This window comes from Protobothrops mucrosquamatus, unplaced genomic scaffold, assembly GCF_001527695.2.
Source record: "Protobothrops mucrosquamatus isolate PMUCROS unplaced genomic scaffold, P.Mucros_1.0 scaffold882, whole genome shotgun sequence".
In the NCBI taxonomy this organism is placed as follows: domain Eukaryota; kingdom Metazoa; phylum Chordata; class Lepidosauria; order Squamata; family Viperidae; genus Protobothrops; species Protobothrops mucrosquamatus.
The window spans coordinates 4,755-21,142 of record NW_015387136.1 but is presented as its reverse complement, the minus strand read 5'-3'; the positions used below and the strand labels follow the sequence as shown (position 1 = coordinate 21,142).

The window sequence follows — 16,388 nt, the reverse complement described above, 5'->3', positions numbered from 1 at the left end:
TCATGCCTAAGGAAGGACTAGAATTCATGGTCTCCCAGTGACTGGCCTAAAGTCACCCAGTTGTCTTTCATGCCTAAGGAAGGACTAGAATTCACCCTCTCTTTGTGACTGGCCTAAAGTCACCCAGTTGGCTTTCATGCCCAAGGAAGGACTAGAATTCACCATCTCCTGGTTTCTAGACCAGCACTTTAACCACTAGACTAAATTGGCTCTACTCCTTAAACCGAGCAGACACAAATCCAATCATTCCGTCATCCAGTAGAATGTTTTGAAAAGATCAAAAAGAGGTTGGGAAAAAAAACCCCTTGTAGCCTGATCTGCTTTAAAAAAAAACCATTCATGTTATCTAAAACACACCTCTGCTCTTAAATTCATACCCGGAATATTTTTCATTTGACAAATCTTCAGTTGCTTAGGAAGAAGACCGAGAATTTAGTGTATAAGGTAGTAGCCTTTTTTAAGACAATCACTGTCAAAAACAAAGGCTGGATTTCTTCCGTTGTATATAACGGTGGGCAGGTGGGCAGGTGCCCCTTCTACCCAAAATTACCTAAGATAAAACCTCTTTCAGTTTATCATAGAGATCTTTGCGCAGCCATGCTGGTTTCTTCTTGGATTTCTTGTTTTTCTTTTTCAGTGGTATTATGTTGGACTGGGCTTTTATGATCATATTTTTATAGTTTCCCACACTTCTTGAGTTGTTGTACTTCTGGTAGATTGGATTCAAATTCCTCATTAAACTCTGCTCAAAGCCACCAAAGACACTGCCCCCTCTTGCATCTACACCGATATCACTCTTTCCACCAGCTAGCCCAAGCTAGACGTGAGTCATCAGTCTAAAATATCTGGCCTTGGCCAAGCCACACCTTTGCAATCTTGTTCTCCGAGTGTTAAAAAAAAATAGGAACAAAGAACTGCATAATGTGGCGGAAAGGAACTAGATAAAAGCTGCAAAGCCAACATTTTAGGACTTTGTACAGGGCTGCAGTTTCGGAGGAGGAGAACCCTTGAAATGTTCTGGGCTGAAGGTGGCTGAAGCCATCAAAAACATCCCCATGTGGGTTTAAAGGTTGAACAATGGGCGGATGGCTGCAAAAATCGATGGAGTAAGCAGAGATGACTAAATTGATTTGATTAAAGAGGGAGAAAAAAAAACACCTTGGAAACCGCTTCTGGACTTTGTGCTTGTGGTGGGAAAAAAAAAAGGAAACATTGATTTTGGGTTTGACCGATTAGATAGGTTTGCTGTTCATAGAAACGGCGAGTTTACACTATTAGGTAAAAAGTAAAAAGTTTAGCTCTGATGCTATTGCAGGTCGTCCTCAACTTACAACAGCTCGTTTAGCGACCGTTCGAAGTTGCAACGGCCCTGGAAAAAAAACAACTTAAGAGCATTTTTCACACCTACGACTGTTGCGGCATTCCCCCGTGGTCACCTGATTGAAATTCAGATGCTTGGCAACTGGCTCACATTAATAATAATAATAATAATAATAATAATAATAATAATAATAATAATAATAATAATAATAATAATAATAATAATAATAATAATAAAGCTGGAAGGGACCCTAGAAGTCATCTAGTCCTACCCCCTACTCAGGCAGGAAACCCTATACCATTTCAGACAAATGGCTGTCCAGTCTCTTCTTAAAAACTTCCAGTGTTGGAGCATTCACCGTTGCTTCTTGTCCGGCCGTCGGGCGCTTTGGAGAATAGCTTGACTCCCTCTTCTTTAGGGGCAGCCCCTGAGATATTGGAATACTGCTATCATGTCCCCCCCTCGTCCTTCTCTTCGTTAAACTAGATATCCCCAATTCCAGCCACCGTTCCTTATATGCTTTAGCCTCCAGTCCCCTGATCATCTTTGTTGCTCTTCTCTGCACTCTTTCTAGAGTCTCAATATCTTTTCTACAGCGTGGTGACCAAAACTGGATGCCGTATTCCAAGTGTGGCCTTACCAAGGCCTTGTAAAGTGGTATTAACACTTCCCATGATCTTGAGTCTATCCCTCTGTCAATACAGCCTAGCATTGTCCAGTTGCCAGGGTTCAACCTTCAGACACCTTGGCCTGGATGACTGAAAGTCTTCATCTCTGCGTGAGGGAAGGAGCCTGCGGCCAAAATACTCAGAAACACAACACAGGTAGCACCCACATACATACACAAAAATCCCCCCACAATTCTACTTACAGTGCCGGGCCTGGTGAAGTCTATGCTATGCGCAACGCTTTGCTTCATCTGATTGCTAAAGAGACGCAGGCAGACACTCTGCAGGTCTTCCGGGGTGATCTGCGAAGTAAGCAACGAAACCCCAATAAGGAAAGTTAGAACCTTGTTTCCCTTTAAAAACAACCACAACAACAACTGGAAGGATAAACAGGTTTTGAGGGGGTGGTCAAGAAGACCGACCCCCCCCAACGTTTTTCACCGATGTGGGAGGAAAACAGCAAAATTGGAACTGCTCAAGTCACACCGGTCAAAGTGCTTTGAAGTCCAGGTAGCCCTTGACTTACAACCGTTCGTTTAGTGACCGTTCCAGGTTACAACGGCACTGAAAAACTAGTGACTGGCCTAAAGTCACCTAGTTGGCTTTCATGCCTAAGGAAGGACTAGAATTCACGGTCTCCTAGTGACTGGCCTAAAGTCACCCAGTTGGCTTTCATGTCTAAGGACTTGGGTTTGCTAGTCTAGAGAAAAGAAGGATTAAGGGGGACAGGATAGCAGAGTTCCAATATCTCAGGGGCTGCCCCAAAGAAGAGGGAGTCAAGCTGTTCTCCAAAGTGCCTGAAGGCAGGAGAAGAAGCAACGGATGGAAACTCATCAAGGAGAGAAGCAACCTGGAACTAAGGAGAAACTTCCTAACAATTAACCAGTGGAACAGCTTGCCACTAGATGTTGTGGGCACTCCATCATTGGAAATTTTTAAGAAGAGACTGGACGGTCACTTGTCCAAAATGTTTGAGGAGAGGGTTGGACTATAAGACCTCCAAGGTCCCTTCCAGCTTTATTCTGATTTGAGGGTAAGGAAGATCAAGCTTTTTTTGGGGGGGGGTGGGGTTTCTTTCCTGCTTTTAGGATTCTATCGATCAGTGAAATCCAGCACCATAAAATGCAATTTGACGCCATCACATTTGATTTTCAAACCGCCCTGAACTGGGTTAGAGTCACGCTGACACTCAGCTCAACAGTGACACCGTCGGGCGAGATCTGGGAGTAACAACTAAAATAGTTCATTTCTCCCCCCCAAAAAAATGTGGGAATCCGAGGCTTTTAAAAAGGAGATCTCCAGATTTTCAGGTTGATAAAAAAAGATGGGACAAAGTGAAGAGTTATTGGAAAAAGATACATGCCTGGCTAGAAAAGATGTTGGGAGAACGTGTAGATTTTAAACCTGAACTTATTTTTAATTAGGTATAATGCCAGAAAAGACTAACAAACAAAGCTTTATGTTTGATTTTGCACATCACAACAGCGGCAAGAATTATCTTTGCACAATGCTGGAAAAAGGAAGGAATACCATCAGATGAAGAAATAATAATAATTAAAAAAAATAGAATGCGCAGAGACGGACAGACTGACTATCAGACTGAAAGAAAAAGAAGAAACGGAATATTATCAAACTTGGGACTTATTTTATTGATGGCTACCATCAGATGAAGAAATAATAATAATAATAATAAAAAAATAGAATGCACAGAGATGGACAGACTGACTATGAGACTGAAAGAAAAAGAAGAAACGGAATATTATCAAACTTGGGACTTATTTTATTGATGGCTACCATCAGATGAAGAAATAATAATAATAATAAAAAAAATAGAATGCGCAGAGATGGACAGACTGACTATCAGACTGAAAGAAAAAGAAGAAACGGAATATGATCAAACTTGGGACTTATTTTATCGATGGCTAGAGGAAGGAATAAAGGATTAGGAATTAAATATGTATTAGCGAATGTAAACTCAGACAGCACGTTGGTTGAAAAATTATTACTGAACATATGAAAAAAAAAACTAATAAAAAACTTTTACCCAAAAAAAAAAAAAAAAAGGAAGATGGGAGCAGAAGGCCACAGGGACCGGCGTTTTGGTTACACCGACTTATTTGTTTGTTTTTATTTTTATTAAGATTTATACGCTACCCCATCTGGCTATCAAGCGACTCTGGGCAGCTTGCGACGTCAGAAATTCAGGGAGTCAACTTATGACCACCACTGAACCCCAAATTGATGTTGCTAAGTGAGACATTTTCTTCAGTGAGTTCTGCCCCGTTTTACGACCTTTCTCGCCACAACAAGTGAATCACGCCACTTGTTAAGTCAGGGGCACGGCGGTTAAGTGAACCCGGCCCCCCTACTGGTCGCAAAAGGGGACTACGTGACCCTCCCAGGAGCCTTGAAACCATCATAAATAGGAGTGGGGGTCTTGACTGCCCATGTGACCTGTGCAAAAAAAGGAGTGGGGTCTCGACCACCCGGTCACAGCCACCCTCTTGACTTTTTTGACCCCTACAGCCCCCAGACCCGGATACCGGCTCCAGGGGTGCCCTTACCATCTTGCCGTTCACAGTAGCCTCCAGCGAGTCCACCAGCTCAGCTGTGACACCAATGAGGTTGTGATAATCGGCTTGGATTTTGTTGAACCGCTTGAGGTAGGTCATGGTTTTCCGTTCGGACTCCACCAGCTGTTGGTGGAGCTGCTGCAACGTTTCTGCCGAGGATCGGAAGGGACGAAGTGAGAGAAAAAAAAAAAGAGCGTTGTAGTGATGTAGTAAGAACGGAGGCTTGCCTAAGAGTTCCCAGCTTGTTCCCCAAACTCTTGTTTTGTTCTCTCTTTTTTTCTCCATGTTAAGTTAGATCAGGGCTCTTCCAACTTGGCCCCTTGAAGACTTGTGGACTTCAACTCCCAGAATTCCTCAGCCAGCCCTGAGGGCTGGCTGAGGAATTCTGGGAGTTGAAGTCCACAAGTCTTCAAGGGGCCAAGTTGGAAGAGCCGAGTTAGATCAAAACTAAAACAACGGAAATTCTTGCTGGAATCTGAAGAGGGAGGCTGATGATCTAAAATGGGGATTATTTAATTTTGTAGCACTGCCTAGGGCAGGGGTAGGCAACCTTGGCTCTTTTATGTCTCGTGGACTTCAACTCCCAGAATTCCTCAGCCAGTCATGCTGAGGGGAAAGCAAGAGGTTTCCAAGCTGAGCCAGGCTGGCTCAGGAATTCTGGGAGTTGAAGTCCACGAGTCATAAAAGAGCCAACGTTACCTACCCCTACCTTAGGCCGCTTTATGATTCGTGGACTTCAACTCCCAGAATTCCTGAGCCAGCATGAGGGAACTATGGCTCCCTTCATGACTTGTGGACTTCAATTCCCAGAATTCCTGAGCCAGCCATGCTGAGGGGAAAGGGAGAGGTTTCCAAGCTGAGCCAGGCTGGCTCAGGAATTCTGGGAGTTGAAGTCCATGAGTCATAAAAGAGCCAACGTTGCCTACCCCTGCCTTAGGCCGCTTTATGATTCGTGGACTTCAACTCCCAGAATTCCTGAGCCAGCCATGCTGAGGGGAAAGGGAGAGGTTTCCAAGCTGAGCCACGCTGGCTCAGGAATTCTGGGAGTTGAAGTCCACCAGTCATAAAAGAGCCGAGGTTGCCTACCCCTGGCCTAGGGTTAGTGGCATCCCTTACAACCAACTTACAACCTCAACTTACAACCAAAATGGCAGCCAAAACTTCTGTGGCTAAGCAAGACACTTTTGAAGGGAGTTTTGCCCCGTTTTACGAACTTTCTCGCCACAGTTGCTAAGTCGGTAACACGGTCGTTAAGCGAATCGGGCTTCCTCCCCCATTGACTTTGCTGGTCAGAAGGTCGCAAAAGGGGATCGCGTGACCCCAGGGGACACCGCAACCGTCGTAAATTCGAATCGGTTGCCAAGCCATCTGAGTTTGGATCCTGTGACCGCAGGAAATCTTGCAGTCCTAAGTCACATTTTTGGGTGCGTTTTTTAACTTCGGTCACTGATATATTTCCTATATTTTTATCTCCTTCAGAACAAAGCTGGAATATATAATACAAAAGTAAATGAAGGTCCAAGAAGACATAAAAGAAAAAAGAAAAAGAAAAAAAGACAAAAAAGATGGTCTTTGTGTTAATTTCGGTCACTAAACGGATGGCTGTCAGTGGAGGGCCACCTATATTTGCCAGCAAAAACAAAAAACAAAACAGAAAACCCGCAGTGTATCGGGAGATACAATACAGGTAGTCCTCGACATACGACCACAATTGAGCCCAAAATTTAGGTTGCTAAGTGAGACGGTTGTTAAGGGAGCTTTCGCCCAATTTTACCACTTTTCTTCCCATGGTCGTTAAGAGAATCACTGCCGTTGTGAAGTTGTTAAGTGAATCCGGCTCTCCCATGGACTTTTGTTTGTTGGGAGGTCGCGAAAGCGGATCACTTGACACTGCGACCGTCGTAAGTACGAGTCGGTTGCCAAGCATCTGAATTCAGATCACGTCCCCATTAGGATTCTTCAACGGTCGTATGTGTGAGCAACAGCCGTTAAGTTATTTTTTTCAGTGACTTTGAACGGTCACTAAATGAATTATCGTAAGACGAGGACTTTATTTCTGTTTTAGGGCATAACCCCAACCACACCTAATCTTTGGTTTATTTAACAGCCGCAGCGTTCATTTAACAACTGCGCACACATGCGCGTGCACAAAAAAGGTTGTAAAATCAGGTCTGTTGCATTACTGACCCTTTTACGGCCATCATGACTTACGATCATGAGGGTCAGGCTTCATTATAGTTGTAAGTCGAGGACTAGGTAAATATTGTACCACCTTGAGAGCTACTACAGAGAGCTGAAAAATCCCAATTTCTTCATCTACGTATTTACCTTGGCTGCATTGCGTGTTTTCTTTCTGCGTCGCGAGAGGATGAGAGCTAAGGAAAATGGGCTTTTGGTTAGCATCCTATCCCTGTTTGTTAAGCATCCTATCCCTATCAGCATCCTATCCCTGTTTGTTAAGCATCATATCCTTATCAGCATCCTATCCCTGTTTATGGAACAGCTTGCCACCAGAAATCATGGGCGCTCCATCACTGGAAGTTTTTAAGAAGAGACTGGACATTCACTGGTCTGAAATAGTATAGGTTCTCCTGCTCGAACAGGGGGCTGGACTAGAAGACCTCCAAGGTCCCTTCCAGCTCTATTCTATTCTATTCTATTCTATTCTATTCTATTCTATTCTATTACATATTTTCTATTCTATTCCTATTCTATTCTATTCTATTCTATTCCTTATTCTATTCTATTCCTTATTCTATTCTATTCTATTCTATTCTATTCCATATTTTCTATTCTATTCCTATGCTATTCTATTCTATTCCTTATTCTATTCCTTATTCTATTCTATTCTATTCTAATTTATTCCATTCCATTCCTTATTCTATTCTATTCTAGTCATTCTATTCTATTCTATTCCTATTCTAATTTATTCCATTCCATTCCTTATTCTATTCTATTCTATTTTCATTTTCTATTCTATTCTATTCCTATTCTAATTTATTCCATTCCATTCCATTCCATTCCTTATTCTATTCTATTCTATTCTATTCTATTCTATTCTATTCTATTCTATTCTATTCTATTCTATTCTATTCTGTTCTATTCTAAAAAAAAGGGGATCTGAGTGAACCAATTTAATTGCTACATTTTTATCAACCGGCTAACCTGCGTATTTGTGCTGCTTCTAAGACGAGACTTAACAAGGCCGCCAGAGGCTGCTAAAGGCTCGCATGATTCTCAGCCTGAGAAAATGTTTTCTCCAGTTTATATTGTAGGATAACATCCCAGTTGTCTACAGTGTAATTCCCCACTGAATTTGCAATCTGAAAAAAGTTCCTTTCCCATCGATACAACTGCCTTCTCCTAAGGCGTTTTGTAAAGGATACATATAAGGTCAGAAGCCTCGGGCTGTCGCTGGCCTTCAGCGTGGCAGACAGAAATTCTTCCAGCCTCGTTTTTAGATCAGATTCCCAAGAATCCTGAAAAAAACAAACACACCCACCGATGAGAACTGTTGTACGTAAAGCTCCTTGGTTTTGCCATCTCCGCAAACTCATTGCGAAACGAATGGCGGGGTTTAGAGATCAAATTTAGGACAATTTTGTAAGACACTGGAAGTCATTAAGTGCCGTTTCCGCGAGTTTTAATACAAGAACGGACGGTTAACAGAGGGCTTTGCAGATTAGCTGATTTTAGCGGGTTTATTTGAAAGAGTTTTTTCTTTAACAATTAACAGACTGTCCTGGTTCCGACAGATGAAACTCTTCAAAAGAATTTCGAGGCATTGTTTACCTTAAAAGGATCTTTTATTCGAGTAGCATAATATTGGCACTGCATAATCGAAGCCAAAAACTGAATTCCCCTCCCCTGAGCACATAGTATCCAAGCACAATTCCCTCCTCCAATTAACGGTCATAAATCACATTCCCCAATTAGCTTGAAATGCAGGCTTCCTCTCGCCAATTCCTTATCAGCTCTGGTTACAATAATTACAATAACCTTGATCCTCACGCTAAGTTTAGTGTTGTTATGTCTAGCTGGACTCTCTCGTTCACACACACCCCTCCCAGCATCATCTAATTCTAAAAGCCAAAGGGAAAAAGATGGCTCCATTTCCATCTGTTGTCAATGCAAGAACATCTGATGTTAGCAGCGTTGACACAGACGCTGGGTCGACCCGAATAACTGATATTAGATTTCCATATTTTGAGACATCTTTTAAGTAACTGTAATGCAAAACAGTAATATTTCAAGTACAGGCAGTTCTGTGTCTTGGCCCAAGTGAGAAATTTGCTAAATGAGTTTTGCCGTTTTACGACATTTCTCACTGCCTTTTGTGTTGAGTGAATCACTGCAGTTCTTAAATTAGTCACACGGTCGTTAAGCGAATCTGGCTTCCCTCGTAGACTTTGCTTGTCAGAAGGTTGCCAAAGGGGGGCATGTGACCCCGGGGGATGCTGCGACCGTCATAAATACGAGTCAGCTGCCGAGAGTCAATGCTGATCACATGATCACGAGGAGGCTGCAACGGTCCGAAGCGTGAAAAATGGTCCTACGTCACTTTTTTCGGCACTGTTGTAACTTTGAACAGTCAGTAAACGAACTTTTCTAAGTCGAGGACTGCTGATATGGTAAAGTGTAGACGAGAAGGTGCCTAATTATTTGTAGACCCAATTGTACAAGAGGGGGGATCTATTAGATTTATTTGAGATCTATTTTCCAACGTTCAATCAGGGCAAATGATGCACGTTCAATGTTTAATGTTGATTCTACAGTAGTGGGCCAAAATTGTGGAAACCTTTTGGGAAAAGTGTATATTTGAGGTTGGATAACACCACTTTTTGTGGCGGGGGAGCAGTACCATAAAATTATATATCAATGGAAAGATAATTTAATCAAGAATGTAATGCAACCAAGTCTGTTCAAGTATCTGTACCGTATTCTATGAAAAGTTATAGCCAAATCACCAGAAAAAGGAAGCACAACTTGCTTAGGTTGATCTCAGGTAGCTTTCCTTCACCTGATAGTAGCCAATAAGCTTTAGGGCTTAAAGCAGGATTAGAACTCACCGTCTCCTGGTGATTGGCCCAAAGTCACCCAACTGGCTTTCATGCCGATGGTGGAACTAGAACTCAACACCTCCAGATTTCTAGGCCATTGTTGTGATTCCTCGCCAGTCAGTGGACCCGGCAGCTGAGTCTGAGGACTCAGAGGAGGAGGAGGAGGGGCCTGGAGTGACATGAGAGTCAGAGAAAGCTCTGAGGAGCTCCAATACTTACAGTCGGACGAGGAGCCGGGCCCCTCTACTCGTGCTCAGGCTGAGACACAGCTGTGCTAGGAGCCTAGGTTGGACAGTGATGAAGAACAGCTGGGACAAATCCTGGATGCACAAATGCGCAGGCAAGGGAAGCGAGTAGGACAGAGGAATGCAATGGGGCAGCTCCAAAGGCAAAGGAGAAGGCATTAGGAAGCCATGCCTGGGCTGAATTATAAAAGGAAAGGTGTGGGAGGTGCTGGTTGTGGAAGGCAACCGTTTGTGTTAAGGAATCAAGTTTCTGTGAACTGTGTTTGTTTGCCTTGGACATGGACTCAGGTCTGTGAGAACAAAAGGATTGGTTTTTTCTTGCGGTTCCTGCCTGTTTCTTGGAAGAGGGGTTTTTCCTTGTGAGCAAAACAAGGACTCACGTAGACTGGGACAGAGCAGCCATCTCCTTAACCACTACCACACTCTGAATTCCCTCTGACTCCGAGTTCCCAACCTTGCTTAGGCTAAGCGTTATGCTGCACCCGTCAGTCTTGACCAAGGAGGAGTGCAGCCGCCATTCCTGATCCAATTAAGGACATACCTGGAAAAGTTCTTTGAAGGACGGGTGGATCATCGGGTTGGGAACAAACGGCAGGGCGTAGAAAGGGAGGAATTCGGTTGTCTGGCTCAAAGCTGCCCCTTTAGTCTCCAGGTAGGTTTTAAAACACGCGATCCTTTCATCCAAAGCTGCTTTATCCTAAGGAAAGAAAGAAACATGGATCGGCATTAGGGTTTGTGCAGAATAGCGGATGCCCAAGAGCAGTTGCAATGTATGGCTGTGAAAGTGGGACCATAAGAAAGGCCGAGCGCCAAAGAATGGAGGCCTTTGAACTCTGGTGCTGGAGGGTTTAGCTTGCTAGATATAACAATACTGGACCTAGCATGAGAACCAAGGTTATTGAAATGAGAGATGATAAGAATTGGCGGGGTGGAGAACTGGAAGGAAAGCCTGGGTTTCAAACTAATTGGAGAATGTGATTTATGACAGTTAATTGGAGGAGGGAATTGTGCTTTGATACTATGTGCTCAGGGGAGGGGAATCCAGTTTTCGGCTTCGATTGTGTTAGTGCCGATATTATGATTCTCAAAATAAATATTCTTTAAGGTAAACAATGCCTCGAAGTTTTTTGAAGAGTTTCATCTGTCGGAACCAGGACATTAAGCCAAAAACTCAACCTCTGATATCCACCCTCCATTTCTCTCGGAAAAAAAAGCTCTGGGAAGCAATGCCAGGGCCCAAATTGGAATCCCGAGTTATTTCAAACATTTTCAAGCCATGACAGTACTGGACCACCATCCAAGAAGGAACGGTGACGGCTTGGCCACAAGTGACCAAGTTCCTTGCTTAAATCTTATCTCGGCTACCCAGGAGCCACAGAAACACACCTGGGCCCGGAATCAAAGCTCGGAAAACCCAGGACTGCTTTGAACCAGGTTTAATTTACGCTTAGGACTTATACTACCACGTTTTGCCAAAAATAAGACCCAACCGGAAAATTAGCCCTAGCCTGATTTTTCAAGATGCTCGTAATATAAGCCCCGCCCCAAAAATAAGCCCCAGTTTAATCGTCAGCCAGACAGACACATTTAAATACTGTATTTCCTCAAAAATAAGACTTAATCGGAAAATAAGATCTAGTGCATTTTGGAGAAAAAATTAATATAAGACCCGGCCTTATTGGTTCACAAGACGGCTTCCCAGAACGTCCGACATTATGGCCACTTGGATAATAATAATAATAATAATAATAATAATAATGATGATGATGATGATGATGATGATGATGATGATGATCATGATGATGATGATGATGATGATGATGATAACAACAACAACAACAACAACAACAAAAAAGCTGAAGAAACAGTGGACCACCTGGTAAGCTGCTGCAAGACGATCGCACAGACTGACTACAAGCAACGGCATGACAAAATAGCAACAATGGTGCATTGGAAGATCTGCAAGAAATATCATTTGCCTGTAAGCAAAATCTGGTGGGATCATAAAATAGAGAAAGTCATAGAAAATGATAAAATTAAACTGCTCTGGAACTTCAGAATTCAAACAGGCAAGCACCTGCAACATAACACCCCGGACTTAACAATTATCGATAAGAAAGACAAAACAGTCTGGCTAGTGGACGTGGCAGTGCCTGGAGTCAGCAGAATAGATGAGAAAGAACTGGAGAAGCTCACAAAATACAAAGACCTACAAATAGAAATAGAAAGACTGTGGCACAAGCAAGCAAGGGTAGCACCAATAGTCATAGGCGCCTTGGGTGCAATCCCAAAACAACTGGAGCACCACTTGGACACCATCAGCATTGACAAATTCGCCATCAGTCAATTGCAAAAGGCGGCCTTACTAGGAACGGCTTCCATCCTGCGACGAGATCTGTAATACCATCAAACATCCACATCTGCCTATCCCAGGTCCTTGGGAAGAACTCGACAGGTAGACAAAAATGCCAAATCCAGTCTGAACATCTGGCTGACTGTGTGATGATCCATAATAATACTATCCATGCAACAAGGAAAAATGGCAAAAATAGAAGGAATAGAACTGGAAAATAGAAGAATTGTGAAAGCACTAGCAAAGGATGATGGATACAAATACCTAGGCATATTGGAAGCAGATAACATCTTGAATGGAACAGTCAAAGAGTCAACGCAAAAGGAATACATCAGGAGAGTCCGCAAAATTTTAAAATCAAAGCTGAATGCCGGAAACATAATTAAAGCCATCAATACATGGGCAGCCCCAGTGATACGCTACCCAGCTGGAATTATCAACTGGACTTTGGCTGAACTGGAAAACCTAGACCTGAAAACGCGTAAACTTTTGAATATGCACCACGCTCTACATCCACGAAGTGACACCGACAGGTGGTACCTGCCAAGAAAAATAGGGGGCAGAGGGCTGTTGCAAATCCACCAAACTGTAGAAGAAGAAAAAGGAAGTTTGAATGACTATGTGAATCAAAGTGCAGAAAAACTGCTGCAGGCTGTGAAAACAGAGAGCACTATAAAAATAACAGAAACAAAGGCAGAATATATAAGGGAAAACGGCTGGATGACAGATTAAAGAGATGGAAAACCGAAGCTCTGCATGGACACATTTGAAAAACATTGAAGGAAAATGTGATAACAACTTGACACGGGCATGGCTTAAGACGGGAACCATCAAGAAAGAAACGGAAGGCTTAATACTGGCTGATCAAGAACAAGCACGACAAACTAATGCCATGAAAGCGAAGATACAATCCAAATTGACGACTTTGCAGTGACAAAGTTGAAACTGTTTCACACCTAATCTGTGAGTGCAGGAAAATCGCGCAAACTGACTACAAAGCTAGACATGACCGAGTTGCTAAATTGATCCACTGGGCATTGTGTAAAAAATACGACTTGCCTGTGTCCGAAAAGCCGTGGGAACATAGGGTGGGAAAAGTTGTCGAGAATGAGAGGGTGAAGATCTGGTGGGACTTCCGAATACAGACAGATCGCCATTTGGAACACAACACGCCGGATATCGCAGTTGGGGAGAACCGAAGCGTACAGCTGATTAACATCGCTGTACCGGGAGATGCTAGAGTCGAAGAAAAAGAACTGGAAAAAATGATGAAATATCACGACCTGGCCATCGAAACTGCACGATTATGGATGAAACGTGTAACAGTGATACCCATTGTCATCGGGGTACTGGGAACTATGTCCCAAAACTTTGCAAAATGCATCAAGAAACTGCAGCTTCCTGCAATAACTCTAGCAAAGCTACAAAAAAAACTGCGCTACTCGAAACATCTAACATTTTAAGGAGGTGCCTGGCTGACACCCAGGATGCTGGTAGCAACCCATGTCAACCATCAGCGCCAGCAAATTTGAATGTTCAGTTGACTGAGGTTCACGTCTAATGAATAACTATAATAATAGAGTTGGAAGGGACCTTGGAGGTCAGCTAATCCAACCCCTTGCTCAGGCAGGAAACCCTATACCAGGGGTAGGCAACCTTGGCTTTTATGACTCGTGGACTTCAACTCCCAGAATTCCTGAGCCAGCCATGCTGAGGGGAAAGGGAGAGGTTTCCAAGCTGAGCCATGCTGGCTCAGGAATTCTGGGAACTGAAGTCCACGAGTCATGAAGGGGCCATAGTTCCTCCATGCTGGCTCAGGAATTCTGCGAGTTGAAGTCCGCGAGTCATGAAGGGGCCATAGTTCCCCCTTGCTGGCTCAGGAATTCTGGGAGTTGAAGTCCACGAGTCATGAAGGGGCCATAGTTCCCCCATGCTGGCTGAGGAATTCTGGGAGTTGAAGTCCACGAGTCATAAAAGAGCCAAGGTTGCCTACCCCTGGTTTAGGCTGTGGTGCTGCCTTGCTTCTTAATAATAATAATAATAATAATAATAATAATAATAATAATAATAATAATAATAATAATAAGAAGAAGAAGAAGAAGAAGAAGAAGAAGAAGAAGAAGAAGAAGAAGAAGAAGAAGAAGAAGAAGAAGAAGAAGAAGAAGAAGAAGAAGAAGAAGAAGAAGAAGAAGAAGAAGAAGAAGAAGAAGAAGAAGAAGAAGAAGTTGGAAGGGACCACGGAAGTCATCTAATCCAACCCCCTGCTCAGGCAGGAAACCCTATACCATTTCCGACAAATGGCTGTCCAGTCTCTTCTTAAAAACCTCCAGTGTTGGAGCATTCACCGCTTCTGGAGGCAGGTGGTGCCACTGGTTAATTGTTCTCACTGTCAGGAAGTTTCTCCTTCGTTCTAGGTTGCTTCTCTCTTTGGTTAGTTTCCATCCAAAACAACGATGGCTGTTGCGAGACTCGCTCTAAATACTTGTGATGTTGGGCAAAGGCAACCGCCCAAGCCCACTTCAACGTTTGCCCGGCACTTTTAATTGAGCAGGGATTCAAAAGCCAGGAAGAGAGAGAAGCCACTTAGCAAGACTTATCTGTTTTTTTGAGATAACATCAATTCTCACCTCTTCCGTCACGCGGGCAGCCTCCAGGTGAGTACCTGGCACCAGGAAAACACTTTTTTGCGCAGCCAACTGAGCGATCCGGGTATCTGATTACTAAGCCAGCCTGCCACATCTCTGGACGTGGGCAGCGTGCCAGCCTTGCAAATATCATTTATCAAGCTTTTGTTTCTACCCCTTCAAGATAATCTTGATCCGGGTGAGAAAAACCACACCTTCCCACGACCCAGCACCAGTGGCGAGAAAGAGATTGCCAACCAGTTTGAGGCCGATCCAATTCCTCCGCCGACTGAACATCCCACAGGCAACAACATATCACGTAGGAAAGTATTCAAAAGCCTGCCTGGCTTTTGCACAAAGACAAAACAAGTTACAGGCAGTTCTCGACTTACGCCCGTCACTGAGCCCAATGTTTCTGTGGCTATTCTATTCTATTCTATATTTCTATATTCTATTCTATTCCATTCTATTCATTATTCTATTCTATTCTATATTTCTATATTCTATTCTATTCTATTATATTACATTCATGTTCTGTTCTATTCTATTCCATTCCATTCCATAATTCTACTCTACTCCTATTCTATTCTATTCTATTCTATTCTATTCTATTCTATTCTATTCTATATTCTAGTCTAGTCTAGTCTAGTCTATATTCTATTCTATTCTGTTCTATTCTATATTCTCTTCTTCTATTCTATTCTATACTCTATTCTCTTATTCTATTCTATTCTATATTCCTATTCTATTCCATTCTATTTTATTCTATTCTATATTCTCTTATTCTATTCTATTCTATTCTATTCTATTCTATTCTATTCTATTCTATTCTATTCTATATTCTCTTCTATTTTATTCTATTCTATGCTATATTCTCTTCTCTTCTCTTCTATTCTATTCTATTCTATTCTATTCTATTCTATTCTTCTTCTATATTTATTCTATTCTATTCTATTCAATTCTATATTCTGTTCTATTCTATATTTCTATATTCTATTCCATATTTCTATATTCTATTCTATTCATTATTCTATTCTATTCTATATTTCTATATTCTATTCTATTCTCATTACATTACATAACATTCATGTTCTGTTCTATTCTTATTCATGTTCTATCCTATCCTATTCTATTCCATTCCATTCTATTTGGAAGGCTGATCTGGAGAATTAGGAACAAGCATCCATGAAGATTAGGTTTTTCTCATTCCCCTCCTCCCCGCTCCACCCCAACCCCAATACAAGAGGAAAACAAACTTCAACATTTCCCCTCTTGACGGCAAACTACCTTGTTTTTTTTAATTAATACCCCAATGCATCAAACCACAGCCAGATCAAGACATAGTGCATCCCACATACCAGCAGGCAGCATTAAAATCAAAACGGTAGCTTGGAATCTCGAGTTTGCAGGCAAGCCCTGGGTTTGAACACATTAGGGTTGGACATTAATTGTGAAAAACGACATGCTGCTAAACAGAAACAGACCTTTCTAATTTCCTACTTTCAAAGAGACACACCAGAGGATTGTGCGCTCAAGGGGGCTGT

The 16,388-nt window shown here is 42.5% G+C and overlaps 1 protein-coding gene across 1 annotated transcript in view; it reads right to left on the bottom strand.

Annotated features, from left to right (window-relative positions):
* ARMC9 (armadillo repeat containing 9) overlaps window positions 1-16,388 on the bottom strand; it is a gene marked incomplete at its 5' end in the record, with an annotated part of 104,608 nt that overhangs the window by 83,472 nt on the left and 4,748 nt on the right. The window contains 5 exons of the mRNA XM_029284744.1: window positions 2,193-2,291; window positions 4,554-4,711; window positions 6,891-6,915; window positions 7,949-8,041; window positions 10,409-10,564. Of these exons, the coding sequence (XP_029140577.1) occupies window positions 2,193-2,291; window positions 4,554-4,711; window positions 6,891-6,915; window positions 7,949-8,041; window positions 10,409-10,564 (531 nt within the window). The remainder of the gene's footprint in view (window positions 1-2,192; window positions 2,292-4,553; window positions 4,712-6,890; window positions 6,916-7,948; window positions 8,042-10,408; window positions 10,565-16,388) is intronic.